At 40.6% G+C, this 25,320-nt stretch overlaps 1 protein-coding gene across 1 annotated transcript in view; it reads right to left on the bottom strand.

The window, feature by feature from the left end:
- Positions 1 to 25,320, bottom strand: part of spire2 (spire-type actin nucleation factor 2) — a 177,212-nt gene that overhangs the window by 31,285 nt on the left and 120,607 nt on the right. The window contains exons 10-11 of the mRNA XM_051932367.1: positions 14,884 to 15,007; positions 5,977 to 6,146 (exon numbers count right to left, since the gene is read on the bottom strand). Of these exons, the coding sequence (XP_051788327.1) occupies positions 5,977 to 6,146; positions 14,884 to 15,007 (294 nt within the window). The remainder of the gene's footprint in view (positions 1 to 5,976; positions 6,147 to 14,883; positions 15,008 to 25,320) is intronic.

Raw genomic sequence — 25,320 nt, 5'->3', positions numbered from 1 at the left:
AAGGGTCACAGCTTCACTGCAAGAACATTGAGAGCCAACTCCTGCTGAAGCTTAACCATCACTTCACTGAGTGAAGAACAAGCACGTTTTAACCAAACATGCACAGATACAGACAGTCATGGTAAAGTGAGACTTCTTGTACGTGCACAAGCTGCCTTGTTCTAATGTTATTTTCTATCAGCTATGCTATTTGGAGGGCAAGTGTGTGATGATGCCAGTCCCCTACAGACGCTTTTCTTTTCTCCTTTTCTTTGATTCCCTCTTCTTTTTTTGTGCCGACCCGTATATATACACTCCCATCTCCGTGGACCTTAATCACACACCGCAGAAAGCCAATGAAGCAATTGAGAACGATCGTACCCGCACGTGCAGGTGTGACTCGTTCCAGCTACCTCATTAACTCCCCACGGCCGTGCAATTGCGCCTACGGAGAGTGACACAGCTTTATGGATTTGAAACTGGCCTTTTTCTTTTTTTTTTTTTGAAGCTGCAGACCCGCTACACCACAAAGTGAATATACAGTATTATACTGGCAGTATACAGTATATCTTGTCACTGCAAGTAGTTTGCACTGTTCAAACATACATGTTACCTATTGTAGGTATTGGCTTCAAAGGTTTTGTTGTGAAAAACTGAGATTTGGAACTTTGTGTTATTTGTGCATCTTTATTTTGTAAAGATGTTATTTATTTTTACTCATTTTTTATTTTATTATTTGGAAATAGCAGAATTTACACATTATTTTATATTTTTGTCTGTCTTATTACAACATTTATAAAAAAAAATAATTTATTATGTTCAAACAGTTACTCAGTACTTGAGTAGTCTTTTCACCAAATACGTTTTTACTCTTACTTGAGTAATTTTTTGGATGACTACTTTTTACTTCTACTTGAGTAATATTATTTTGAAGTAACGCTACTCTTACTTGAGTACAATTTTGGCTACTCTACCCACATCTGCATGTAGGTCATTTTATGCAAGTCACTTTTCAGTCCTTTCAGTTATTATAAAGGACTAGCTGTGATTCACAAGGTTAAAAAAATGTTAATTATTTTAATAATTTGGGGCACTAGAATGGAAATGCTTGTTATTGCTTTTGTCATGTTCTGTCTGTTGCATTTATTTTTCACCATCATCAACTTCTAATTCTGTCAATACAGTAAAATATTTCAATAAATAAATGTCAACTAAATCTCATGAGACAGGTCTGTTTAGCCAATATAAATCTGTCTTCCCATGTCGGAGTACTGAGTTTTTTTTTTTGTTTTGGTGTGTGCTTGATTATTTGTAAATGTATTCCCAGTTTATGACAAGCACAGCTCTCACTTGCTTGACTGTCTCATGTTTTTCATAGAAACAGGTTTGTGTGCAGAAAACAATGCTGCCTGGATTTGCTTGGACTTTTCTTAGATTTTATAAATTTTTATTAACTGATATTTGCCCCTGAGGAGTTCTCCTAGACAGCATCTGAAAATACTGAGAAAATAATCAGTTTATATTTCAAACAGTCTCCTTAATATTTAGATATTTAGTTTCAAACATTTTTCATAACCTTTACTGTTATGTATTTCTTATTTGCAATGTGTCACTCTTGGCTTACACAATGTTCTAATAACACAATTGTTATTAAAAATCATCTTATATGCTAATTTATATAATCAATAGGGACAATATGGTGCCATGCTAAAGCACAGTATTTGTTACGATGTTATTAAGTGCCCTGTTTAACGCTCTTATCAATGTTATGTTTGAGGCAACAGTCCAGAGAAAACTCCAAAGGCGAAGGCAAGAATGCCTCAAAATGAGCGCTTCTCTTTTTATAGGGGAAGACAAGAAGTGTCATACAAAAGAAACACCCATGGAAGTCACCAGCACTGGCAGGAAGGTTGCCCAGCCTAATAAAATTGTTTCCACAAACAGATCCATCTCTTTTCTTCGGCTGGCCAAAGGTCACAATGAAAGAAGCCACAGATGAAGGGATCTCAGTTCACTTCTGGCTTTAAAAGGGAAAGGAATCTATTGGAATCTTTAGGTGGGTTTACTATTTAAAAAGAGCTCCTGGATATGCTAAGCAATGAATTAAATATGGGCTGCCTAGATTTTGTTTCTTAAACTTGCACTTGTTTTTCATAGAAAAAAGAATTTATTCCTACGAGAAATCAGAGGGAAAAGAGCCCAGGGCAGCTCTGTCTACCCTGTGTTAGACCACTGTTTAATAATGTAAAATAAAGGCAACTTAACCTGTCAGAGGTGGAAAATGTATTGAGTTGTTGTACTAATTGATAGAGCACTCTTGTGCAATCAGAAATTATGTGAACAAAACGTTTATGTACTGTATGAGTGCATTACAATTACATTGCAATGTACAATTTGCAGTTAGGTCCATAAGTATTTAGACAGTGACACAGTTTTCACCTTTTGGGCTCTGCATGCCACCACAATGGGTTTGAAATAAAGAAATTATTATGTGATTGAAGTGTAGACTTTCAGCTTTAATTTGAGGGGTTTACCAAAAGTATTGTATAAGCCATTTAGGAATGACAGCCATTTTTCCGCATAACCCCCCGAACCCAAAATTTCCAGGGGCTCAAAAGTATTTGAACATTTGATTGACAAGCTGTTCCATAGGCAGGTGGGAGCATGTCCTTCATTATTTCATGAACTATTAAGGAAAAAAAAATGTGAGGTGTGAAATTTCATGATAATAAATTATGTTTTAATTAGTACTGGGCAACGATTAAAATTTTTACCTCACTTTTGTTTTCGATCTACATCTCCAGATCACTTGCATTAAAATCGGAGTCTAACAAATCAGAGTCCAATTCAGCGAGAATACAAATAAAGTCACATGCCATTTTAGAAGCTGTTTGCTCTTTGCTACTCATGCACATGCAGGGAATCGAGGTCAAATCAACAAAGCTAACTTTCCTTCTAGCAAAAGGGTATTGAAAAGCGCTGTAACAAGAAGATCACTGATCTCTATCGATCACTAGCAAGACTGAGGCTTTCAAAATAATAATAATAACAAAATCTGTGTTAACGCATGATAAAATAATTGTTGGCGATAATAACATGTTAACTTGCCCAGCCCTAGTTTTAATAAGATGATTGGTCCTGTCAAAGTTAGCGGAACAAATGTGAATTCAACCACAGAAAAATTGTTGGTACCAGATGGGCTGGTCTAAGTATTTCTGTAACTGCTGATCTCCTCGGATTTTCACGCACAAGTCTCTACAGTCAGAGTGGTATGAAAAGCAAAAAAATATCTAGTAAGCAGACGTTCTGGAGAAGGAAATGCCTTGCTGATGAGAGAGATTTAGAGGAGTCTGGTGCTGACAGAAAGGTTGAAGTATCTCAGATAACCCTCTGTGCATCTGTGGTGATCAGAAAAGCATCTCAGAATGCACAACACATCGAATCTTGAGAGTTGCAGGGGTGACAACAGCAGATCATGTCGTGTTCCACTTCTGTCTGTCAAGAACAGAAAGAGCTGAGGCTGCAGTAGGCACAGGCTTACCAAATCTGTACAATGAAAGTCTGGGAAAAACATAAGCTGGCCTGATGAATCTTGATTTCTGCTGAGGCACACAGAATGTAAGGTCAGAATTAAACACCAACAGCATGAATCCATCTGTCCAACCTTCCCTGTGTCAACAGTCCAAGCTGGTGGTGGTGGTGTAATGGTGTGGGGAATATTTTCTTGCCACACTTTGGGCCTTTTAATACTAATTAATCATTGCTTGAATGCCATGGGCAGTTTGAGTATTGTTACTAACCATGTGCACCCCTTTATGGTCACAATTTCCCCATCTTCTAATGCCTACTTCCAGAATGATAATGCACCAAGGCACAAAGCAAAAGGTGTCTTAAACTGGTTAAATTAACCCAACAATGAGTTTAATGTTCTTCAGTGCCTTTCCCAGTCACCAGATTTGAAACCAATAGAACACCTTTGGGAGATTTGCAGCATGAATGAAATTGTGTGAAACAATCATGTCATGGAGTAGAATCTCAAAGGAGTATCTTATGGAATCCATCCCTTGAAGAATTTATGCTGATTGTGAGAGTAAAATGTAGTAGTGCTCTTTTTGCAAACAAAAAGGTGACAGTACGCATACATTGCATTTGGATGAAGTCTGATGTACTGTGAGGGTATATACAGTAGGGACCGAGAGTACTAGCACTACATGCTTTGTTTATTTGGTGCAAAAAAACAAAGTTTTTATGTAGTCCCACAAAGCAATCAATGCTTAATTTGAGTTTTAAAGAAAATTGCAAACGTTTTGCATATTTTCATCAAATGCAGTCTTCCTAATTTGTTCTTTGCTTTGACTATCAATGGCTGATCTGCATCCTTGTAACAGCCATGAATCCACAGGATCAATGCATGTGAGTGGAAGTCCACTCAGAAACCAATCATATGAAGAGAAGTGTTAGTGTGACAGTGTTCAGAAGCCATTAAGAAGGCAAACAGAATGTTAGGTTATGCAGCACAATATGTGGAGTACAAGTCCAAGGAGGTTATGCTCAAGCTTTATAATGTACTGGTGAGGCCTTATCTGGAGTACTGTGTGCAGGTTTGGTCTCCAGGCTACTAAAAGGACATAACAGCACTGGAAAAAAGTCCACAGAACAGCGACTAGGCTGATTCCTGGGCTATAGTGCATGAATTATGAAGAAAGATTAAAAGAACTGAGCCTTTTCAGTTTAAGCAAAAGAAGATTAAGAGGTGATATGATTGATGTGTTTAAAATTATGAAGGGAATTAGTACAGTGGATAGAGACTTTTATTTTAAAATGAGTTCATCAAGAACAAGGGGAAACCTGTGAAATTCTTGTAAATGTACGTATACTTCATGTAAACTGTAAACTTGTTAAGGGTACATTTCGCACAAATATTAGGAAGTTTTTCTTTACGCAAAGAACGATAGGCACTTGGAATAAGCTACCAAGTAGTGTGGTAGTCAGTAAGACTTTAGGGACTTTCAAAACTCGACTTGATGTTTTTTTGGAAGAAAAATGTGGATAGGACTGGCGAGCTTTGTTGGGCTGAATGGCCTGTTCTCATCTTTATTGTTTTAATGCTCTAAAGTGCAGAAACAGTGCTTGTCACTAGCAAGGCCCTCATTGGAGTAACAATTAGATTAATTTGTGAAAACCCACGCTCATACTCACTTGATGAAACTGGAATACATGTACTAGTTGATGCCATGAGCAGTTGTCACGGCTGAGGTGCCAGTATACAGTACTACCACGTACCATCACAGAAAAAACCCCGAGTATTAGTACGGTGTTCCTAGGAATTTGCTTCATGAATGTAAAGCAGTTTAAGTATAGAATAATAATATGAAGACAACACAACAACTTACAAGTGCAACACAACATGGACACAAAATATATAACCATTTAAGTTCACAATGGAAATGCCATGTACAATTTTCTTAAAAATAATTTTGCAAATTAGTGCATTCCAAAAATACAAAACATGTATCCATTAAATACGTGTAAGGGTCATCCATCTACTTGAGTTAGGAAACAAATAATCCTATTCTGTATAAAAATCATACGGTTTTAACAGATGAAAATGGCATCCAGTCAGCTTGGAGCAGCACTGGTATGATTCTTTCACTTAAAGAAAAAATGAAAATGTATTCTTTTATTTTCAAACTTGCAAAGTGCTTTGTGCCTGTCTCTACTAACTTTTGTAACCAGGTACTATAAAAGCATCTTTAAAATGTAAAATAATTATGTGGTGGGTAACTGTGTCAGTGGCAAGAAGGTTGGCTGGCTAAATGAGTGACTGTATGCACTCAACACAAGATTTATTCATTTAAATAATGGACCTTGTTATCTAAACAACATTATCATCCTGTTGGATTTACCAAAGAAAACATTAACAGAAATACAAATGGCACAAGGAAGACGCAAGCAGGTCAGAAAGAATCAGTTAAGGAAACAGGCTGTTACTTTTACCTCAGAGATGTTCATCTCCTCCATTTCAGCGAGAGTGGGAGCCTTCAGCAAAACCCTTGGCCTCTGCGGTGGTGGCCGACCAGCACCATCAGGGACAGAAAGGTCAATGCAGGACGTGGATTTCACATCACTGGAATAGGTTTGAATGATGCAAGGTAAAGAGCCGAAATCTGCAAACAAAAGGTCAGAAATCTGTTAGCTGCAATAGTGATTAATTTTCTGTACACTAGAAGTAAGCTTACTAAAACCAGTCAGAACACTGCAGACATGTCAGTAGCTACAGAGCTCAATAAGTGCTAAAAAAAACCTGAGAATAATGGACAGTGGGGTATTGTAGTGACTGAGACAGGTAAACCCCAAAACACATGGGATCATTATTCTGTACAAGATAAAAAAAACATACAATTGTATTGTTAACTAAATAGCTATCAACTTATGGTAACTAATGTCACACACGTGCACCTTGGAAACAGCTTAAAGACTCTGGTGGTGGTAATTTCTTGCCAATCCACCACCTCTGATGTCACTTCCAGTGTCAGTTTACCTGGACCCGCCTCTTCCTGCCTGGCTTCTATTTAACCCGAAGTGTCATCCTCTTGGGCAGTCTATTTTCAGGCTTGCGTCTTCAGAGACATCGCTTTTTGCTGAAAAGCTCTTTATTGTTTCGTATTTGCAAAATATGGGGTTGCAGTGTCGCCCCAAATCTTTATCTGTCATTGACCTCTTTTATACTCTTCAATCCATTTTTCAAGGGACAAGTTATAGTTGCTAACTTAACAAAACATTCAAGTGTTTGGGATGTAAGAACATAATTGGAGAACTCAACCCCCCACACCAAAAAAAAAAAAAATAGCACTCAAGCACAGTGAGAACAACCCAATGGCATTTACCAAGTCATTTTTAGGCAACAACTTAGAAAGGCATTAATCCAATTCTTTAAAGAAAAAACTGGGTAGAACAGATCATGTTTTACAAAACTGTTAGAATTTCATAAAAAAAATGTTTGATAGCAATGGAGAAAATACTACTATTTATGTCAGCTAAAAAAAAACTCTAGGTGCAGCTTGGTGTGGAAATCCATGGTTATTAAGTTGTAAGTGGGTAGCGGAGCGCTGGACCAAGTACAGACTGTTACATGTTTATGTTGAGAGAAAAGCATAAAAACAAATTTGTCATAATACAGACTAAATGAGTGGGTGTACCTAATATAGTGTCCTTTAACACAAATAGTGCTCCCCTAATTAGCCAATCATGTGGTTGTACCTTTATTTAAACATGCAGCCATGGTCAAGCGGTTTAGTTGTTGTCTAAGCACTAGAAAGGGCAAGACAGGTGATCTAAGTGACTTTGACCGTGGTATGCCTGTTGGTCCAATACTTGGTGGTGCCATCACCTCAGAAACATATGTCTTACAGTTTGTAGGGAACATTATGATAAACAAAAAAAAATCCAATATCTGATATTTTTATTGACTAAATGTACCTATTAATAAAAGGAGTCAGAGAAGATATTGATCAAACCCATTCAAGCAGAAAGTTTACAAATAGCACATCAATACTGCTTTGTGTCTCTGAACTACAACATTTAATTGCACTCCTGTCAGCTAAAAAACACTGAAAAGTTAGGCTACAATGGCCACATATGCACCAAAATTGAACAGAAGACGTGAACAAGTTACCTGGTTCAATGAGTACTCAGTTTCTAGTGACATGCTAAGAGCAGACTCTGAGTTTGATATAAACAGTATGAATCAAAGGATCCACCCTGCCTAGTAGTGTAATGTAATGGGATAGGGAATGGCGTGGCACACATTAAGCCTCTTAATACTTCTTAAGTATGTAAGCATTGTTATTCACTATGGTTATGCATCTTTCATCACAGTGTAGCTTTTATCAAATCCAACTTGATAGTGTGCTATGTCAGAAAGTGAGCATCTTTTCAAGCTGGTTCCATAAACATGACCACGACTTCGGTTTACTTCAGCATGCACTATCCCAAGAATTATATCTTGACAGTCCAACTTTTGGATGTAGTAAAACAGGTTTACTTCAGCACCCTCACTAAGAACATTGAGTGATAAATAACATTACAAACATTTCCTTAAGTGACACTAATAAGTATCAAGGTGAAAATGTTTGCACGCTGAGACTAAAAGAGTAAGACGACAAATTGCACTTTTTTCCTAAAAAGTAATGTAAACCCTGCCATTCACCAAAAAATGTCAAAAGCGACAGTTATACCTAACACAATTTGGTAGGTGTTTTGAAAATTATGACAGGAAACAATCAGTGAAATGTGATCTCTGTGAGCTAATCTATTGGCTTTCCTTACTGCAAGCTTTAGCATAGACTTTAATTTAAATGAAAAGCTTCTTCTCTAACAATCACCATACACACAGGAGCTCTTTGACTCTCAATTCAGTTCAAAAGGTTTAAAATTGTTAGTTCTTTTACCTATATAGGCATCATGTCTGTTCACCCAGAAATAACCAACTGTATGGATTTAGGTGTCTATGATATAGTAGGGTTGACTATGTCTTTTACACTTAAAAGTTCATTAAGTCATCTTAATTCACTTGCTGAGATTTTTATCTTTATTTCCTTCTGAACATCTTTTAAAATAACAGTTTAATGACAAGCGTGTAGCGAATCTCATCAGGGTGTAATACCAAGATAAAACTAAGCAAAAGGGTTGGGCTAGCTACCCTGTACACTTGAATAATATGAGTAAGAAAACAATACAAGGAGTAATCTTAACAGACTGATTCCACAACTCAACTGAACTGTATCAGGCAGTACATCGGCTTTATAGTGGAATGGCAGGAATCAGCATGTTTTTAGGGTAGGAGACGGAAGCGAGGTCAGTACTGGAGGCTGGGGTGTGGGTATCAGGAAGACTTTTCTTCTGAGGGTCTGCAGAGGAAGAAGAACAAGCACTGTCAACCCCTGTTCCAGCTTATCATTCTCTTTAGTTAAGCCCATCAACTGTCTCCCATGAGCAAGAATGTGACAGGGCATATTCTTTCCTCCTAATTTGCTGCTTTAAAATAAAATGAAAAAGCACCAGACAGCCAACTTAAAATAGTGAAAGGCAAATTTGGCTCTGGAGATATGTGGAATATTCAAGTTCTGCTGATGATCTCATGACTAAAGAAGCATAGCTCAGCAAGTTGTAAAACAATTAAATTCCAGCTTGTGAGCCTGCCAGAGACATTGTGGATAGATTTGGAAGTGGGATGCCAGAAATCAAACAAAGTGAAAGACGGCTAATAAGTTTAAAGGGAAAAGACAAAATAAGAGGGTCAGTTTTGATCTTGAACAGCTGTACAAATTTCTTTAAAAGACCTTTTAAGGCCATGTCACATTATAGTAGAAGACTTTTCAAGCAATTTTTCAGTCAAGGCTGTTGCTTACATAGCCATAGTTAGATGGAGGCAGTTGGCAGTGCGCTCCCATTAAGGCCAGTCATGAACTGTGGCACACCAAGTGACTGACTCAAACTCGTCCATGACTCATTCTGATATTTTGCATTAAGTTGTAGGGATGGACTCTGTATGTTTGAAAGCTGACAACCAATGACTACTCATCCGGAAGTACAATTCATATAATGCAGCAATGATGAATAAGGAACACAGATGTCTTGGACATCACAAACAGAACAGAAGCTCATCTATCTGATGTCTCGTGTGTTAGGTACCACAAAAAAAATGAAAGAATGATAGGCTAAACTTTCTGTAACTGCTAATCCGCTGTACAATCAAAATCAGAATCATTTTATTGCTAGCATGTGAAAACTACCAGAATCAACTTTGGTTAAGTGCCAAACATGGGATATAAGACATAACCAACTCAAGAAAACACAATTTCAACCCACCATTAACCTGACACTGTGCAAACCACTATACAAATACAACCATTTCTTGAACAAAACACTAACAAACTTCAACAGTTAACAGTTAGGAATAACCCTAAGTTTATTTAGAATCTGAATAATTTGAGGAAACAAGCTGCAGAGATTGCATGTAATTTGGGTTACGATAGACCGTTACCTCCTCTGTGATGGCAATTTAATGTACAGATGGCTGTCTTTTTCGCTCTGGCGATGAACAGATCTTTTAATGCTGGACAAATCACTTGCTGCAACCAAGTCTTAGAAAGAGCGTAGGCAGAAGGAAACCAAATGGTGATGGAGAAGGTCACAATACTGTCAACGATGACGGAGTAAAAATTTAACAACATATGCTTTGATATGTCAAGCTTCTTAAACTGGCAAAGGGAGAACAATCTCTGCCTGGCTTTCTTTATGATGGAGGTGATGTGCATGTCTCATTTTAATGTATTAGCGAAAGTAGTCCCCAGAAATTTAAACGACTGAACCACAGTGTCTGCACCACAGACAAAGTCTGTCATTAATTTGCAAAGGTGAACAGTTAGTGACTTGTTCCCTCAGTCAAGTGGCATGCAATTGACAGTCAGAAAAAGGGGCAAACATGACTTTGCTGCATGTAGTCACTAAATTTGACCTGCTCAGCAATTATCAGCTATGTAAATTGATATGGTCCAGGAATAAGATCAGCAAATCATATATATCCTATGAATAGTGTGGCACAAAATTTATATATATTGTGATGATTTTTGTTTGTCTAACAGTTGCTCTCTGTTGGGCATAGTCAGTGCTAATGTTTGCAATGCACCATCTATTTGCAATGTATTTTGTAATGGATGTAGTAATAAAATACACTGCGTTCATTCCAATAGAATTTACAGACATTAGCTCTTCTCTTGAGAATCCTATAGCAAATGCCATCTAACTGAGGCAACAGATAAACTGACACTATAATTTAATGAAGGAAAAATTGAATAGGAAAAAATAAAGAAAATAAAAAAGAATGATAGATGGAATACTATTTTCATTCAAGTCCATTAAACATTCTGGTGGTTTGCCCTCATTATGAAGAAGTTGGGAGCATGCACTGATAGCATTATGAGAATAGGAATAAATTGTACAAATAAATATCAAATTCCAATTATTGCTATAAAAAGGGCACACTGGCCTCTCAGGACCAAGTTGAGACCCTCATGGTCATACGAGTACTTCCCCTCTCAGCCTTTTTAATTTCCTACTTTTTTTCTAATTAAAATTTCCTATATTAGATCATAGTATTGGTTGTAAATGTTGTCTGTTTGAATAAAAAATGGTAAGTTTTTTTAGTGCACAAGACAAATGCCTTGGAATGGGTATATCAAGAGTGACATTCATGAGTGAACACGGAACAGGTGATCTTTCTATATGGTCCTCAATATTTACAACAAACTCTGACATATAATTAGAATGGTTCTGGTGCACAGACCCAGTCATGCTCTTGTTTTTCGTCACTTACTAAAGTTTGCATTTCACAGGAGCACTTGCAAAGAGATATTTTTCTAAAAATCCCTCACATGTCTACTTAAGAAGCCTGTATAAACATGCAGCTCCAGAAGTGAATTACACTGTTCCAATAAGTACATGTCTTTTCCCAGCATACATAGGTAACACAACGAACAAAACCAGACAAAATATACTGTATGTGCAGTGTGGCCAGGTGTGGTAATGACAGCTCAGGCGCCACCCGGGTCATTCAATTTATTCGTCCCAAGACACGAAAATAAACAAAAAGAACTGAAAATAGCGCTCGTTGGTGCAGAGCCCTAAAATAGAATTTGGTAAGATTCCATCGTCTCACGGATTGCTCTGGCCGAAAGTAACTCTTCTTTCTGGGACTTTATGGTGGCAGGACCAGAAAGGGCGGGGCTAAATGCTTTCATTAGGTGGCCTCTCTGCACTCTGCACACATTTTAGAAGTGCCTCTGTCTGATATGATATCTTTCTGTCATTTTAACTAATGCATCACTATATGACACAGCAACAGCAAACAGAGTTTAGATAAGCATTGTAGTCTTTGGATATACAAAGTGTTAAAATGCTGTGGCTGTTTTGTCATGGCATGTTTGCATTTCAGATTAGACTGTAATGGTAAATTTCTTTAGTTATTCATTTAGACATGCAGTCAGAAGGTGGATGTTGTGCCGCCTCATCTGTGCCTCTACTGGTGTTGTTAGGTAGATTTGTTGAGTCAGGTGTTTTGAGCACTGAAATCTGCATCTCTTGCGCCTCTTCATCATCAGCTCATTTAACAGCAGTCCTTTTGATGGAGTGTGACACACTGTTTACTTCACATACATAATTTACTGCCAAATCTCTCACACTTGCTTTGACTCCTACACTACCGTCATAACACTGAACAGCAGAGAGTACACACAACACCTGCGACAATATATCGTTTATGTTTACCATTCATCCATTGATGCCGTAAAATGCCAATGTATAATCCGATGCTCCAGAAAGGTTTATTTTTTTAAAAAGGTTATTTTTATTTGTAAGTCATGCAATGTGCTCTTGGCACATCTGACACACATTTTAGGGGTTTTTTGAGAAATGTTTTTGACTGCTCATCATACAAAGAAGCTTGGAGTCTGTTAGACCAGGTTAACTGATCTGTGCAGCTCAAAATCACCACCCCTACTTTGAGCACTGCTTTCATGTGGCATTGGATTGGTTTACAAATGTGACACTCACTCATATCATGTCATTTTCCAGACCAGGGTCCACATCCCAGGTCCTTCCTGTATAATGTTTGTATGTTCTCCCTGTATTATCATGGATTTCCTCCAGGTGCTCCAGTTTCTTCCCACTTCAACAACTCAGTGAACCATCTAATTGTCCCCATCCAGTTTTAACCAAAATTCCCTCATGCTTGTTTCCAGACTTATATATTTTACTAGTCATTTAGCCCGTTACAATAACGGGCGCTAGAACAGTAGTGCATAAACATTAGTAGGAACAGTCTATATTAAATGGCAAGGGACTTTGACCTCATTCTTTTTGTTGGTCGTATTCTTCTTTCTTTCAGCCTTTCTTTTGTTGATGTTTACTTGCTGAGCTGACCGTTCTTCGTGGGCTGCCGCCGTGTATTGTGTGTCTTTAATTTTCTGTGACAGTAATACTGTCTTGTACGGCTCAATTCAATAAGGGTGCGCACAAAAAGGCGACCTCAATTGAGCGCAGCGAATAAAGGCGTTCATAGATAATTTAGTTCAAATGGCTCTGGAATATGTGAAGAGCAACAAAGGTGCAGATCTTTATTTACGCTCGCCTTTATTCGCTGCGCCCAATTGAGGTTGCCCTTTTGAGGCTCGCCTTTTTGTGCGCACCCTTATTGAAGGATACTGTCTTGTACGTCTGCTGGCTTGTACGTCCGTAATATACCTTTAATTTTCTCTGGCGGTAATACAGGCATGCCCGTCGGTAACATGCCTTTAATCTCCTCTGACAGTAATACTGGCTTGTATGTGGCTGTAATATGCGTCACTGTATTGTGAACCTTTAATTTCCTCTCGCAGTAATACTGGTTTGTATTTCCGTAAAACGCCTCTAACTTTCTCTGACAGTAATATCGCGCTTCGCACCGTGCCCCGCACATGCGCACTTCATCAGAAGACACCCACACACGGACACCTGGACGCACATAGGGATTTTATATATATAGATGTGTGGCTTCAAGGAGGCTAGTTATTCCTAAACTTCAGTTTGCCAAGCTACTTTCTGAATAGTTTTCTCACTCACCACTAAAATAATTTATAGGTTGGTTTCAGTGCATTGTCCCCAATATTCAGATTATTCATTACCCAGAGTTGAGCAACAGGAACCTGAGCAATGCTTTCACATCATTCTGCTGTTTAAAATGGCTTCCACCATATATTCACAATTGTCTGAAACATTTGGCCACCTTTTATGAAAAGGACACAGTGATAGGCCTGTGAGTGATCCAGTGAGCATTATGTATAGTCATGTACAGTATAGTAGAGCACCTTCTATTAAAGGAAAAGTATACTGTACTCAGGGTATACTGTAATTTATAAATCATGTGCACTGTGAATTCTTGCATGAATTGTATATAATTGTATACTTGAAAGAGAAGACATAATATTCAAAAAAATTTTTTTTATATTTAATGACGGGAAACCAGAGCTGACCACAAGTAGCATCATATACAAGGCAGGAATGAATCCTTATCAGGGCACCAGTCCATCACAGGGCACACTCACACATTCAGCCATATAGGGCCAATTTAGAATTACTAATGAACCTATCCTACATATCTTAGGAAGTGGGAAGACAGCCAGTGTACCCTGAGAAAAAGTTAACATGGGAAAAGGTACAAACTCCACAGAGACAGTGGGTGGGCCAGGATTCGAAATCTGGACACCAAATCTGTAAAACATTTGACCGAGCCAATGATCCAGCATAGACAGACAAATTTATATACATTTCATTTATACTGTATTTAGTGAATCTGACCTGAGTGATTAGTGATTTATGAGCATAAATCTATAAATTTCAATACATTTTTGATGAATCAGAGTTTTAAAAAAATTAAAATCAATCAGTGAATGAGCTAAATGAGGATCAGGAAAACCATAAAATGAGCCACTTTTTAAGTCACATTGGATGCTGTTGTAGCTGTATGTTTATCTCATTTATAAACCAACACTTTTCTTTACATAGTCACTGTGCAGAAGGGATGAAGCAGGAGCCAACTCTGGATGGGATGCTAATCCAGCATATAGCCATTTCCATTGTTGAAAATGATTTATAGGCAGCAGGCTGGCAAGATAAGCATTGCCTTTTCTCAATAAACGATTTTACAACAATCTGCAACGCACCCTGTATCTTCATGTCACAAAGCACAGCAGCTTAATAGCTCTATTAAAATAGGCTAAAATAGATAACCTCAGCCTCAGCACAGTTAATTAAAAAGAACAATAGCAGTGCAGCAAGAAATACAACTTAAAAAAATGATCTTTGTACTTCTTCTATTACAGCATGGAGGCTTCACAGGGCGTAGCTTTCGTTCTTGTTTGATCTCATGCAAGATTTTCTCATGGAGGGAGTGGGTTTTTTCTGGTCTTGGCCGTAGACTTCTTTCTGAGGCCTAATAAAAGCAAAAGAGAAAGTGGATCAGCCATTAACATACACATGATATTCTGAGGCTCACTTCATCCATTTCAGAGCAGTAGGGGGATAGAGGTTATCTTGGAGGCAATGGCTGTAAGGTGGGAACGAACTCTGGATGGTGTTTCAGTCCATCGCAGAGCCCTGGCACACATGCGTCTACACCTGTATGGGGCTTATTTAGGTGTATCAGTTAATCTCAAACACATATCTTTGGGATGTGGAAAGAAAACTGGAGTGACCAAAGAAAAATATACATGCAAATTGCACACACACACAATGACCAGGCAAAGAATATGATCCTAGGATATTAGACCAATGAGGCAGCAATGATGATCATAATGCCGCCCCATCAGCCCTTAAATTGTATTTTTTGAGCAGGGGAGAAGCACACAATTTATTATAGACTGCAGTAACTTTGTTGATGCAGACTTTTGTAGAAACAATACTATAAGGAACATGTGACATACACCAAAGTTTCGCTTAAAACAGAATTTACAATTTTTTTCTTGTACGTTACTTTCGCATATTGGAAATTCTTCTTCTTTTTCCTCCCATTTTCCCATCAGTGGATAATGATGAATAACAGTGCGGATCCTTGGTGTAAACCAACTTTCACTCTGAAAGTAGCAGTGGTTCCAAAACATGTTCTGCCTTACGATTTTGGTTCTCTGTAAAATACCTTAACTAGTAAGATCAGTACCTCGGTACCATCTAAGCACTGGTGCAACCAACTCTCTAGGTATCTTACCATATAAAGATCAGACTGTATCTGAAGGAATATGCAGCACAACATCTAGTCCAGGCTTCTGTTTTGTCACAGCTGGACTACTGCAACTCTTTGCTAGCAGAAGCACCGGCATGTGTCACCAAGCTGTGGCAGATGATTCAAAATACAGTGGTATGTCCGGTGTTCAATCAGCTGAGGTGGACGCATGTCTCTCCTCCCTTCAGACTACAATACTGGCTTCCTGCAGTGGCACGTGTTAAGTTCAAGTCCTTGATGCTTGCCTAGTAGTCAGTGGGTCTGTACGTATATATGGAGACACTTCTGAGGTCTTATGTTTCTTCACAGATCTACAGATGAATGGCTGCTGGTGGTGCCACTTTGAGTGGGATCAAATCTTAGTCCAGGCTATTTTCATGCATAGCTCCTGGCTGGTTGAACAAGCTGCCACCTTCATTCGAAACTTACACTCCTTCAACGTAATCAAGAAGTGCGTGAAGTCTCTCTTGTTTGGTCAATTTCTGTGGACGACTCATGGACCCAGCCTATATTTTGTTTTGCGCCCTTCATGTGTGGAAAATCAATTGTTTTTACCTTTATCCTGTAACCCTTGTTTCCAAACAATCCTCACACTGATGTTACTTGATTATGTTGACCTCTTTTTTAAGTCACTTTGGATAAAAGAGCCCGCTAAGCAAATGTTTGTAAATGTAAATATATCTTCTCCAAATGCACAAGCACCTTTTCTGCTACCCTTCTGGAACTCTCTCCTTCTTCCAATCCCCTGCCTAAAGATCAACAAGAGGGTCTACAGTGCTCCCTTCTCTCCAGAATCCAAATTGCTCCTTATTTACTCTTTACTCTTATTCATTCCTCTAACGTTCTTTTGTGGAAACTTCATGCGGTGAGCAGGTCATTGCTTCCTCCTTATAATTTCCACATTCTTGAATATTTCACATATTCTTAAAGAAATGTACTAATTTGGACACTGTCTCCTCTTCCTTCTAGTATTGTCTTTTCTCTCCATATTGTCTGCAACACTCTCATCACCTATTCCACTCCATTGTCTTCAAGTATTTTCAACATCTCCACCAAAACCTCATCTGGTCTTTACTGCTTTCCTGTGCTCATCTTCACCAATGCCATCTTCACTTCTTCCATTCTGGTATACAAACTGGGTCACAAAATGGTCCTTGTACTATTAATACATTTTCTTTTTTTAACAAGTTTTGAAAATATCTGCCACCTTCATTTCAAATGTTCCGCAGTTGCCTATAGGTTTCTTTCCTCATCATTAATAAAAGGTGCTATTATTTCATCCTCTTTTTCAGCACATCTGTCCTTTGTTATCTTGTACACTTTCTTTTGTTCCACCCTAACATCCCTCTCAATCTTTAGATATAGCCCAGTTATTGTCTCCTTCTCTGGCTTCTTTAACTAATTTTTGTACATTCTTTTAGCTACTTTATATTCCTCCTTTTCTCTTTTGGATTATTTAGACCCCACTTCTCCAGATCCGTTATTGGATTTGTACCTCTAAAATGCCCTGAAAGTGTTAGACACAAAATGTTAATCTGTTGATGGGGCCACCAGCCAGAGACCGGGCAAAAGTGAAATGAAGTTCATCATTTTCCATATACACTAAGAGCTCTTTTGATATATATTTGTAACTAATTGCTACCATTATAAACAAATATAGAGCAAGTGCTGCTAAAATTAGGTAAATCAATCACTTTCCAGATATATAAGAAAAAGACAACTTTCAAAACAATCCTCCTTTAGACCAATGTTGAATGGGATTCCTGCTAAAGCAAACTCAATGAAGAAGCAGGCCATTTTAGGCCAAAGACGCTACCACCTGCAACCAACTGAGCAATCAGCAAAAACGACAGACAGACAGATTGACAAACAGATGGAAAGTCGAGAGGGGGTTGTACTTGCTCTTAAAAGGCAAATAAAGGCAGTTGGCTTACCAAAAGCAATGAAGGGGCATAGCGGACTAGCCAAGCACTCTGCAACAGCAAAGAAATCAGAAAGCTAGGAAGGGAAAAGAAGCAGAAAGTGGCAAAACTGAAAAAATAAAAAGAGAATGAAACACAGTGAAAAACCATGAGCAGCTAAAGAAAAGCTAAAGTAAAAGAAAGACAGAAAGAAACATGCCAAGAGATCTCTTTAGAAAGGACATTCATCTGTGTTACTACAGTGCATCCGTAAAGTATTCACAGCGCATCACTTTTTCCACATTTTGTTATGTTACAGCCTTATTCCAAAATGGATTAAATTCATTTTTTTCCTCAGAATTCTACACACAACACCCCATAATGACAATGTGAAAAAAGTTTACTTGAGATTTTTGCAAATTTATTAAAAATAAAAAAATTGAGAAAGCACGTGTACATAAGTATTCACAGCCTTTGCCATGAAGCTCAAAATTGAGCTCAGGTGCATCCTGTTTCCCCTGATCATTCTTGAGATGTTTCTGCAGCTTAATTGGAGTCCACCTGTGGTAAATTCAGTTGATTGGACATGATTTGGAAAGGCACACACCTGTCTATATAAGGTCCCACAGTTGACAGTTCATGTCAGAGCACAAACCAAGCATGAAGTCAAAGGAATTGTCTGTAGAACTCACAAATCTGGGGAAGGTTACAGAAAAATTTCTGCTGCTTTGAAGGTCCCAATGAGCACAGTGGCCTCCATCATCCATAAGTGGAAGAAGTTCGAAACCACCAGGACTCTTCCTAGAGCTGGCCGGCCATCTAAACTGAGCAATCTGGGGAGAAAGGCCTTAGTCAGGGAGGTGACCAAGAACCCGATGGTCACTCTGTCAGAGCTCCAGAGGTCCTCTGTGAAGAGAGGAGAACCTTCCAGAAGGACAACCATCTCTGCAGCAATCCACCAATCGGGCCTGTATGGTAGAGTGGCCAGACGGAAGCCACTCCTTAGTAAAAGGCACATGGCAGCCCGCCTGGAGCTTGCCAAAAGGCACCTGGAGGACTCTCAGACCATGAGAAAGGAAATTCTCTGGTCTGATGAGACAAAGATTGAACTCTTTGGTGTGAATGCCAGGCGTCACGTTTGCAGGAAACCAGGCACCGCTCATCACCAGGCCAATACCATCCCTACAGTGAAGCATGGTGGTGGCAGCCTCATGCTGTGGGGATGTTTTTCAGCGGCAGGGACTGGGAGACTAGTCAGGATAAAGGGAAAGATGACTGCAGCAATGTACAGAGACATCCTGGATGAAAACCTGCTCCAGAGTGCTCTTGACCTCAGACTGGGGCGACGGTTCATCTTTCAGCAGGACAACGACCCTAAGCACACAGCCAAGATATCAAAGGAGTGGCTTCAGGACAACTCTGTGAATGTCCTTGAGTGGCCCAGCCAGAGCCCAGACTTGAATCCGATTGAACATCTCTGGAGAGATCTTAAAATGGCTGTGCACCGACGCTTCCCATCCAACCTGATGGAGCTTGAGAGGTGCTGCAAAGAGGAATGGGTGAAACTGGCCAAGGATAGGTGTGCCAAGCTTGTGGCATCATATTCAAAAAGACTTGAGGCTGTAATTGCTGCCAAAGGTGAATCGACAAAGTATTGAGAAAAGGCTGTGAATACTTATGTACATGTGATTTCTCAGTTTTTTTATTTTTAATAAATTTGCAAAAACCTCAAGTAAACTTCTTTCATGTTGTCATTATGGGGTGTTGTGTGTAGAATTCTGAGGAAAAAAATGAATTTAATCCATTTTGGAATAAGGCTGTAACATAACAAAATGTGGGAAAAGTGATGCGCTGTGAATACTTTCCAGATGCACTGTATATGATCAAACTGATTCACCTTTGGGATATTGCAAGTTGGAGATTCAAACCAAATGGTTGTGGTTTCCATAAAAGCAGAGTTTTCCTGTTTGATTGGAATCCATTTATTAGCAATGTGACAAGCTTTGGCTGTTACCACTGAATTTTGGGCCATTTGATATATTATTTTACTTTCAACAACTCTCACAAACTGTTTAACCAAACAAACAAAAAAAAACTAGCAACCTCTTAGTAGCTATTATTCACTCTGAAACAGAGAACAAGAAAGAAAGATGCTGTTGTGGATTTCTTTTAAGTAAATGTTCTGAAGTTACTCTTTAAAAAGTTTCAGTGTGTACATTATTTTTTCTTTAACAAATTAATTGGAGAGCAGCAGATTAAGTCTTCATTCTTCCTGAGCCACTCTGACTAGACAAAGACATTCCTAAGCTTAAATAGGCATAAAAGTGTTTAACAAAGAACCCACCAAATTGACTCAGTGCACCCAATGCTGTTTTTGTACATCTAAGAGCAATAACATGACTCATGGATCCATCGACAGATAGTGAGCAAAAAATCTTTATCTGCTTCCAGCAGCTAAGCCAGTGACACGCTGTCTTGCTCCTTCACACCGGTGGTTAGTCAAAGTCCAGTTGCTTTTGGAACTGTTATGTGTATGGTGACTTCGCAGTGAACACAGAGCATGAATAAGCACTTCTTGGCCAATGTACCAAAAATCAGTTGTAGATTTCCTTCAAATAAATGTTCCACGGTTACTCTGCAAAGGGTTCTGTGTATATGTATATTGTGATAGATAGAGGCACTGTCGACCCCTTGAACCCTCAGATCAGACATCAGACACCAGATAAAAGTCCAATATGACTTTATTTTATAATAATTATGTGCACCAAGCACACTCCACTCCACTATACTCATAAATAACACAATAATAAATCAATAATCAATCCTCCACTCCCAGATGCGTTGCCACCCTTCCACACAGCTCAACTCGCCATCTGGGATTTCCCATGGTCCTTTTATAGTCCCTGACCCAGAAGTGTTTCCAATCCCTCAGTCCATGTGATCTCCTATCACTTCTGGGTCAGATAAACATCCTCTTCTTCACCCCGGAAGCATGTCATTTCCCTTGTCGCCTTGCCTATGACGTACTTCCAGGTTATAGGGCACGTAGAATTCCCTGAGCCTCCCTACAGCGTCTCCTGGAGGTCCCCAGGGTATCCAGCAGGGCTGGTTGTAAAAACTATAAGGTCCATGAGGCCCTGCTGGAATTCGGGGAACCTCTATGCCGCAGGGAGAGCTCCATCTGGTGGCCTGGGGGTGTTGGCCGGGATGACAGGCCGGCCATCCCTCACAGTTCCCTCCACTTAGTGAAGTCCAATGGGGTGGAGCGTCCAGCCCCGCAAGGGACGTCTTCCTCCAGGAGTACCCATCAGTTGGGCCCTGGCTACGTTGTCTAGCCTCCCCAGAGAACCTAGGGGGAACGTTATAACGGGTATCCCTCTGATCCCCTGTCCTCCGAGGACAACTTCACCATACGTGGCCCAGCTGACGACAATTATAGCAGATCTGCCGTCCTCCTGGTAGCCTTCCTCCGCGAGACTGGAAACACCTCGGAAACTCTGTCTCTGCCCTTTTCTCCACCGAGGGAGGTTCCATAGCTGCCTCTGTGTTCTCAGCTCTCTTTTCTGAATTGTCAGGAGACCCGCGTTTTATTTTTGGGATCTCCTGCTTACTCTGGGGCTTTCCCACAGTCTGAGTCTCTCTATTAGTAAAAGAGAGCCCCTTTACTGTTTGTACCCCTCTCGATTTATTTATAATACGGATCGCTCCGAGAGGCAGCACCATCCAGCTTCTCCGGCTCGATCGGTCCTTCTCCCAACTACTCGGTCAACGTTCCGCACTCTCTTGTAGGGCACGCAATGATTTGGCACCCGCTACTTATTAAACGTGGGCCCGGATCACACTGCGTCCCTATTTCATTATATATGGTACCGGCATTACCTACCTGCACCGCCAAATTATATAAGACGGGATGCTCCCGACCAAACCGCCGCAGGTAATCATCCACCTTCCTTATCGGCGCTTCGGCCGTCGCTCCGAAGTCTCTGACGATCCACTGTATTTCCGTCAGCACCTGAAAAATACTTTGCACGGGCTCTATTAATTTGTCGAGCTCCCGTACGTCTACAAAGTTATTTAATTCGGCCAGAGGTAGGCTTACTTCCTCATTCTGCCTACCTACCGGCCGGGATCCAATAAGCACGTCCGCTATCGGCACATGCTCTGATGGGCTTCGCGGAGGCTTCTGGGATTTGGAGTTCTTATTGTCTGAGGACCGGATTGCCTTCTTCGGCGGACTGTGGTCTGTCTTTATTAATTTTTCGGCAGACCGATCAGCCATTTCCCGGCCCTCCTTACCTTCTTGTGGGGTGAGCAGTGCTTTGCTCGCCTCCCCCTTTCCCTTCGAAAAGTCCAAGTCCATCTCTTTGGAGATGAAGGCACAAACAGTGGGACGCGGACCTCCTCCTTCCCAGAACATACCGGGATCGATCACGTGTCCCTCGCCAGCCGCCGACATGCAGAAGTTGTCTTTAATGCTCGTCGGCTCGAACAGGAGCGTGTCACTATCTTCGGGAATATGTCCTTTCTCCTGCGGAGCCTCCAAGTGATCTTTTCCGAGGTACATGCACGGGACAAAGTGAGTTATTTTAAACGGATTATTTGTTAAATTCCCAGCATGTACCTCAGAGCGATCGTCTGTCCACGGAGGTTTCTCCTGACTTGTGTAGCTGCTCCGTAGCTCCTCCTGAGCGTCGGCCATTACGAGCGTGGCTCTCCCGCTGGCGATGCCGCTCTGCTTGTCCTTCTTCTTCCCCATATCGGATGTGGTGATGGTAGGTTCTGGCAACGTTGCTGCATGTCTGGACGTTGTCCTCTTAGGGTTCTGTCCACAGTAATTTTTTTTAAATACAGGTCCTCTGCCAAACCGACGGCCAGAGAAACCTGCCGACTACGCCAACTGTGATAGATAGAGGCACTGTCGACCCCTTGAACCCTCAGATCAGATGTCAGACACCAGATAAAAGTCCAATATGACTTTATTTTATAATAATTATGTGCACCAAGCACACTCCACTCCACTATACTCATAAATAACACAATAATCTATATATATAATTCACTAAGCCGGAAAACAAGTAGCCACCCATGGAAAGCACGCCGGAAGGGGTGTGGATTCACTAAGCCGCCGACAAGTAAGCCGCCCATGGCGCACGCAGGAAGGAGCCACGCCCACCAACTCTAAGACCATTGGATACGACGACAACTCGCAGAGCTACGCCCACCAACTCAGACGCGACGACTGGGAAAAAACGCCGTCATTTATGTTCGTCTGGGCTACAGTACACATGCACCTCTGAGCCACGTTGACTTTTCGCTTACAACGCACGACTGCGTGCACCATAGCAAACTGTTTTACAAGCTACATACAGCAATTCACATCCGCGACAAACATGCGTCTTCTTAGATGGTCCTGCAGGAACACGGAAGACGTTTCCCCGCCCACCAACACTCCTGTTTCCCCGTCCTGTGTCTACCCTCACTCTCTAGGCATTCACACTGCCTGCTCATGTGCCTGGACGCAAAAACTCACCGACCACCCAGTTAGTCCCTCTCGTCTGTGCTATGAGTCCACATGCACCTCTGAGCCACGTTGACTTTTCATTATTCTTTTCAGTTACGACACCCGACCGCGTCCCCCATCGAAAACCTGCCTATCAGTTGGGTTTTTTTGGAAAAATGTCATTGACGAAACTGTTGCTCTCAAACTTCGCAACATGGCTGTTGGCTTTGTTTGCCAGCATTGGGATAACTTCGGTGACGTGGTCACAAATTGCAATAATTCACCACACAAGGACGCCCTGTCTCTCGAGGCATTCATACTGCCAGAAGATAACCATGGGATACGCAGAAAATAGCCATGTCAGTCAACGCAGATCAGACACCCAGGCAAACAACACTGAATAATCAATAGCTGCAACTACTTTGCCCGCCCCAACTCCTCACCTGAGTCGGTTTCGTCTGTGTTCAGCAGTGTTTCCCAAACTCAGTCCTGGTCAACCCCTGTGGCTGCAGGGTTTTGTTCCAACCAGATTCCTAATCATTAATGCCGGTGAAACTCATCAGGGATAAGTCAGTTTTTCAAACGCAGCCATGTAGCAGATTAGTCAGGATGTAATAATCCGAGATGAATGCGCGTTACAGATTTTGCAAATGTTCATTTTTTTCCCTATGCTTAAAAATCATTTAAAAAGCGGCGTGATTATGTGGCGTATACTACGCCGCGGATTGGTATGCAGCTTGTAAAACAGTTTGTTTGTCGCAGATAATTTTCTATCCACACAGGAAGGAACCGGGAAGCGAACGCACAATCTTCCACTGTCTCCTTACTGCAAAGCAGCAGCACGGGCCACATGTTCATTTTATCCCCTGTGCTTAAAAGACATTAAAAAAGTGTTTCTCAACTGTGACTCCTGAACAACTCAGTACACGAAAAGCGGCCAGAACCGCAAACAACAATGAAAAGTCTACGTGACTCACATGTGCATATCGACTGTGCAAAGAGTAAAACAACTCAGGTGACGAGTTGCGGGTGGGAACATGAGCAGGCAGTGCATACTGAACGAGAAATCAGCAGACTAGCATGACAGACGGGGCGTAATGGGCGTCCTTCCCCTCTCCTCCCGTTTTCTTGGTGGTTTATTAAATTACGGATTTTTCAAATGTTAATTTTTTCGCTGTACTTAAAAATCATTTAAAAAAGCGGCCTGATTATGCAGCGTATGGTACGCTGCGGGTTGGCTAGTAAATCAATAATCAATCAATCCTCCACTCCCAGACGCGTTGCCACCCTTCCACCCAGCTCTGCTCGCCATCTGGGATTTCCCACGGTCCTTTTATAGTCCCTGACCCGGAAGTGTTTCCAATCCCTCAGTCCATGTGATCTCCTACCACTTCCGGGTCAGATAAAAATCCTCTTCTTCATCCCGGAAGCACGTCATTTCCCTTGTCGCCTTGCCTATGACGTACTTCCAGGTCATAGGGCATGTAGAATTCCCTGAGCCTCCCTACAGCGTCTCCTACAGGTCCCCAGGGTATCCAGCAGGGCTGGTTGTAAAAACTATAAGGTCCATGAGGCCCTGCTGGAATTCGGGGAACCTCTATGCCGCAGGGAGAGCTCCATCTGGCGGCCTGGGGGTGTTGGCCAGGATGACAGGCTGGCCATCCCTCACAATATTTATTCATTCAGTAGATCTATTGGAGAGTGGAAAGTGAACTCTTCGGTCTACCTGAGCCACTCTAACTAGATAGACATTCCTGAGCATATATATATAGACATAGAAAAGAAATGACAGCTAAAAAGTAGTCTTAGAGACTTTTGAAAGTTACTAGGAAAGTTAGAACAACTATATATATCTAGAGTATATATCCATATCTATATATTTATCGATATATCTATACTAGCTTTGTAAGCCCGTGCTGTAAAAAGCCGGGGGTCCTAGAAACTATTGAAATCATCAGAAAAAAATTGAAATGTGGAGATGTCAGGTAATTGAAAGGAACTACTCTGGGCAGCTCTCTCCTAGGAGGATTTGTTTTGCTGACGTGCTTGCATCGCTTGTATATTAGCGGCAGGAGGAAAACTAAATGGGATACCGTCTTGCCGATGTTAGCGCCTCAGCGACTTTG

This window comes from Erpetoichthys calabaricus, chromosome 9 (assembly GCF_900747795.2).
Source record: "Erpetoichthys calabaricus chromosome 9, fErpCal1.3, whole genome shotgun sequence".
Taxonomy (NCBI): domain Eukaryota; kingdom Metazoa; phylum Chordata; class Cladistia; order Polypteriformes; family Polypteridae; genus Erpetoichthys; species Erpetoichthys calabaricus.
The sequence above is the reverse complement of the archived record's forward strand: the minus strand, read 5'-3'. Positions and strand labels throughout refer to the sequence as shown.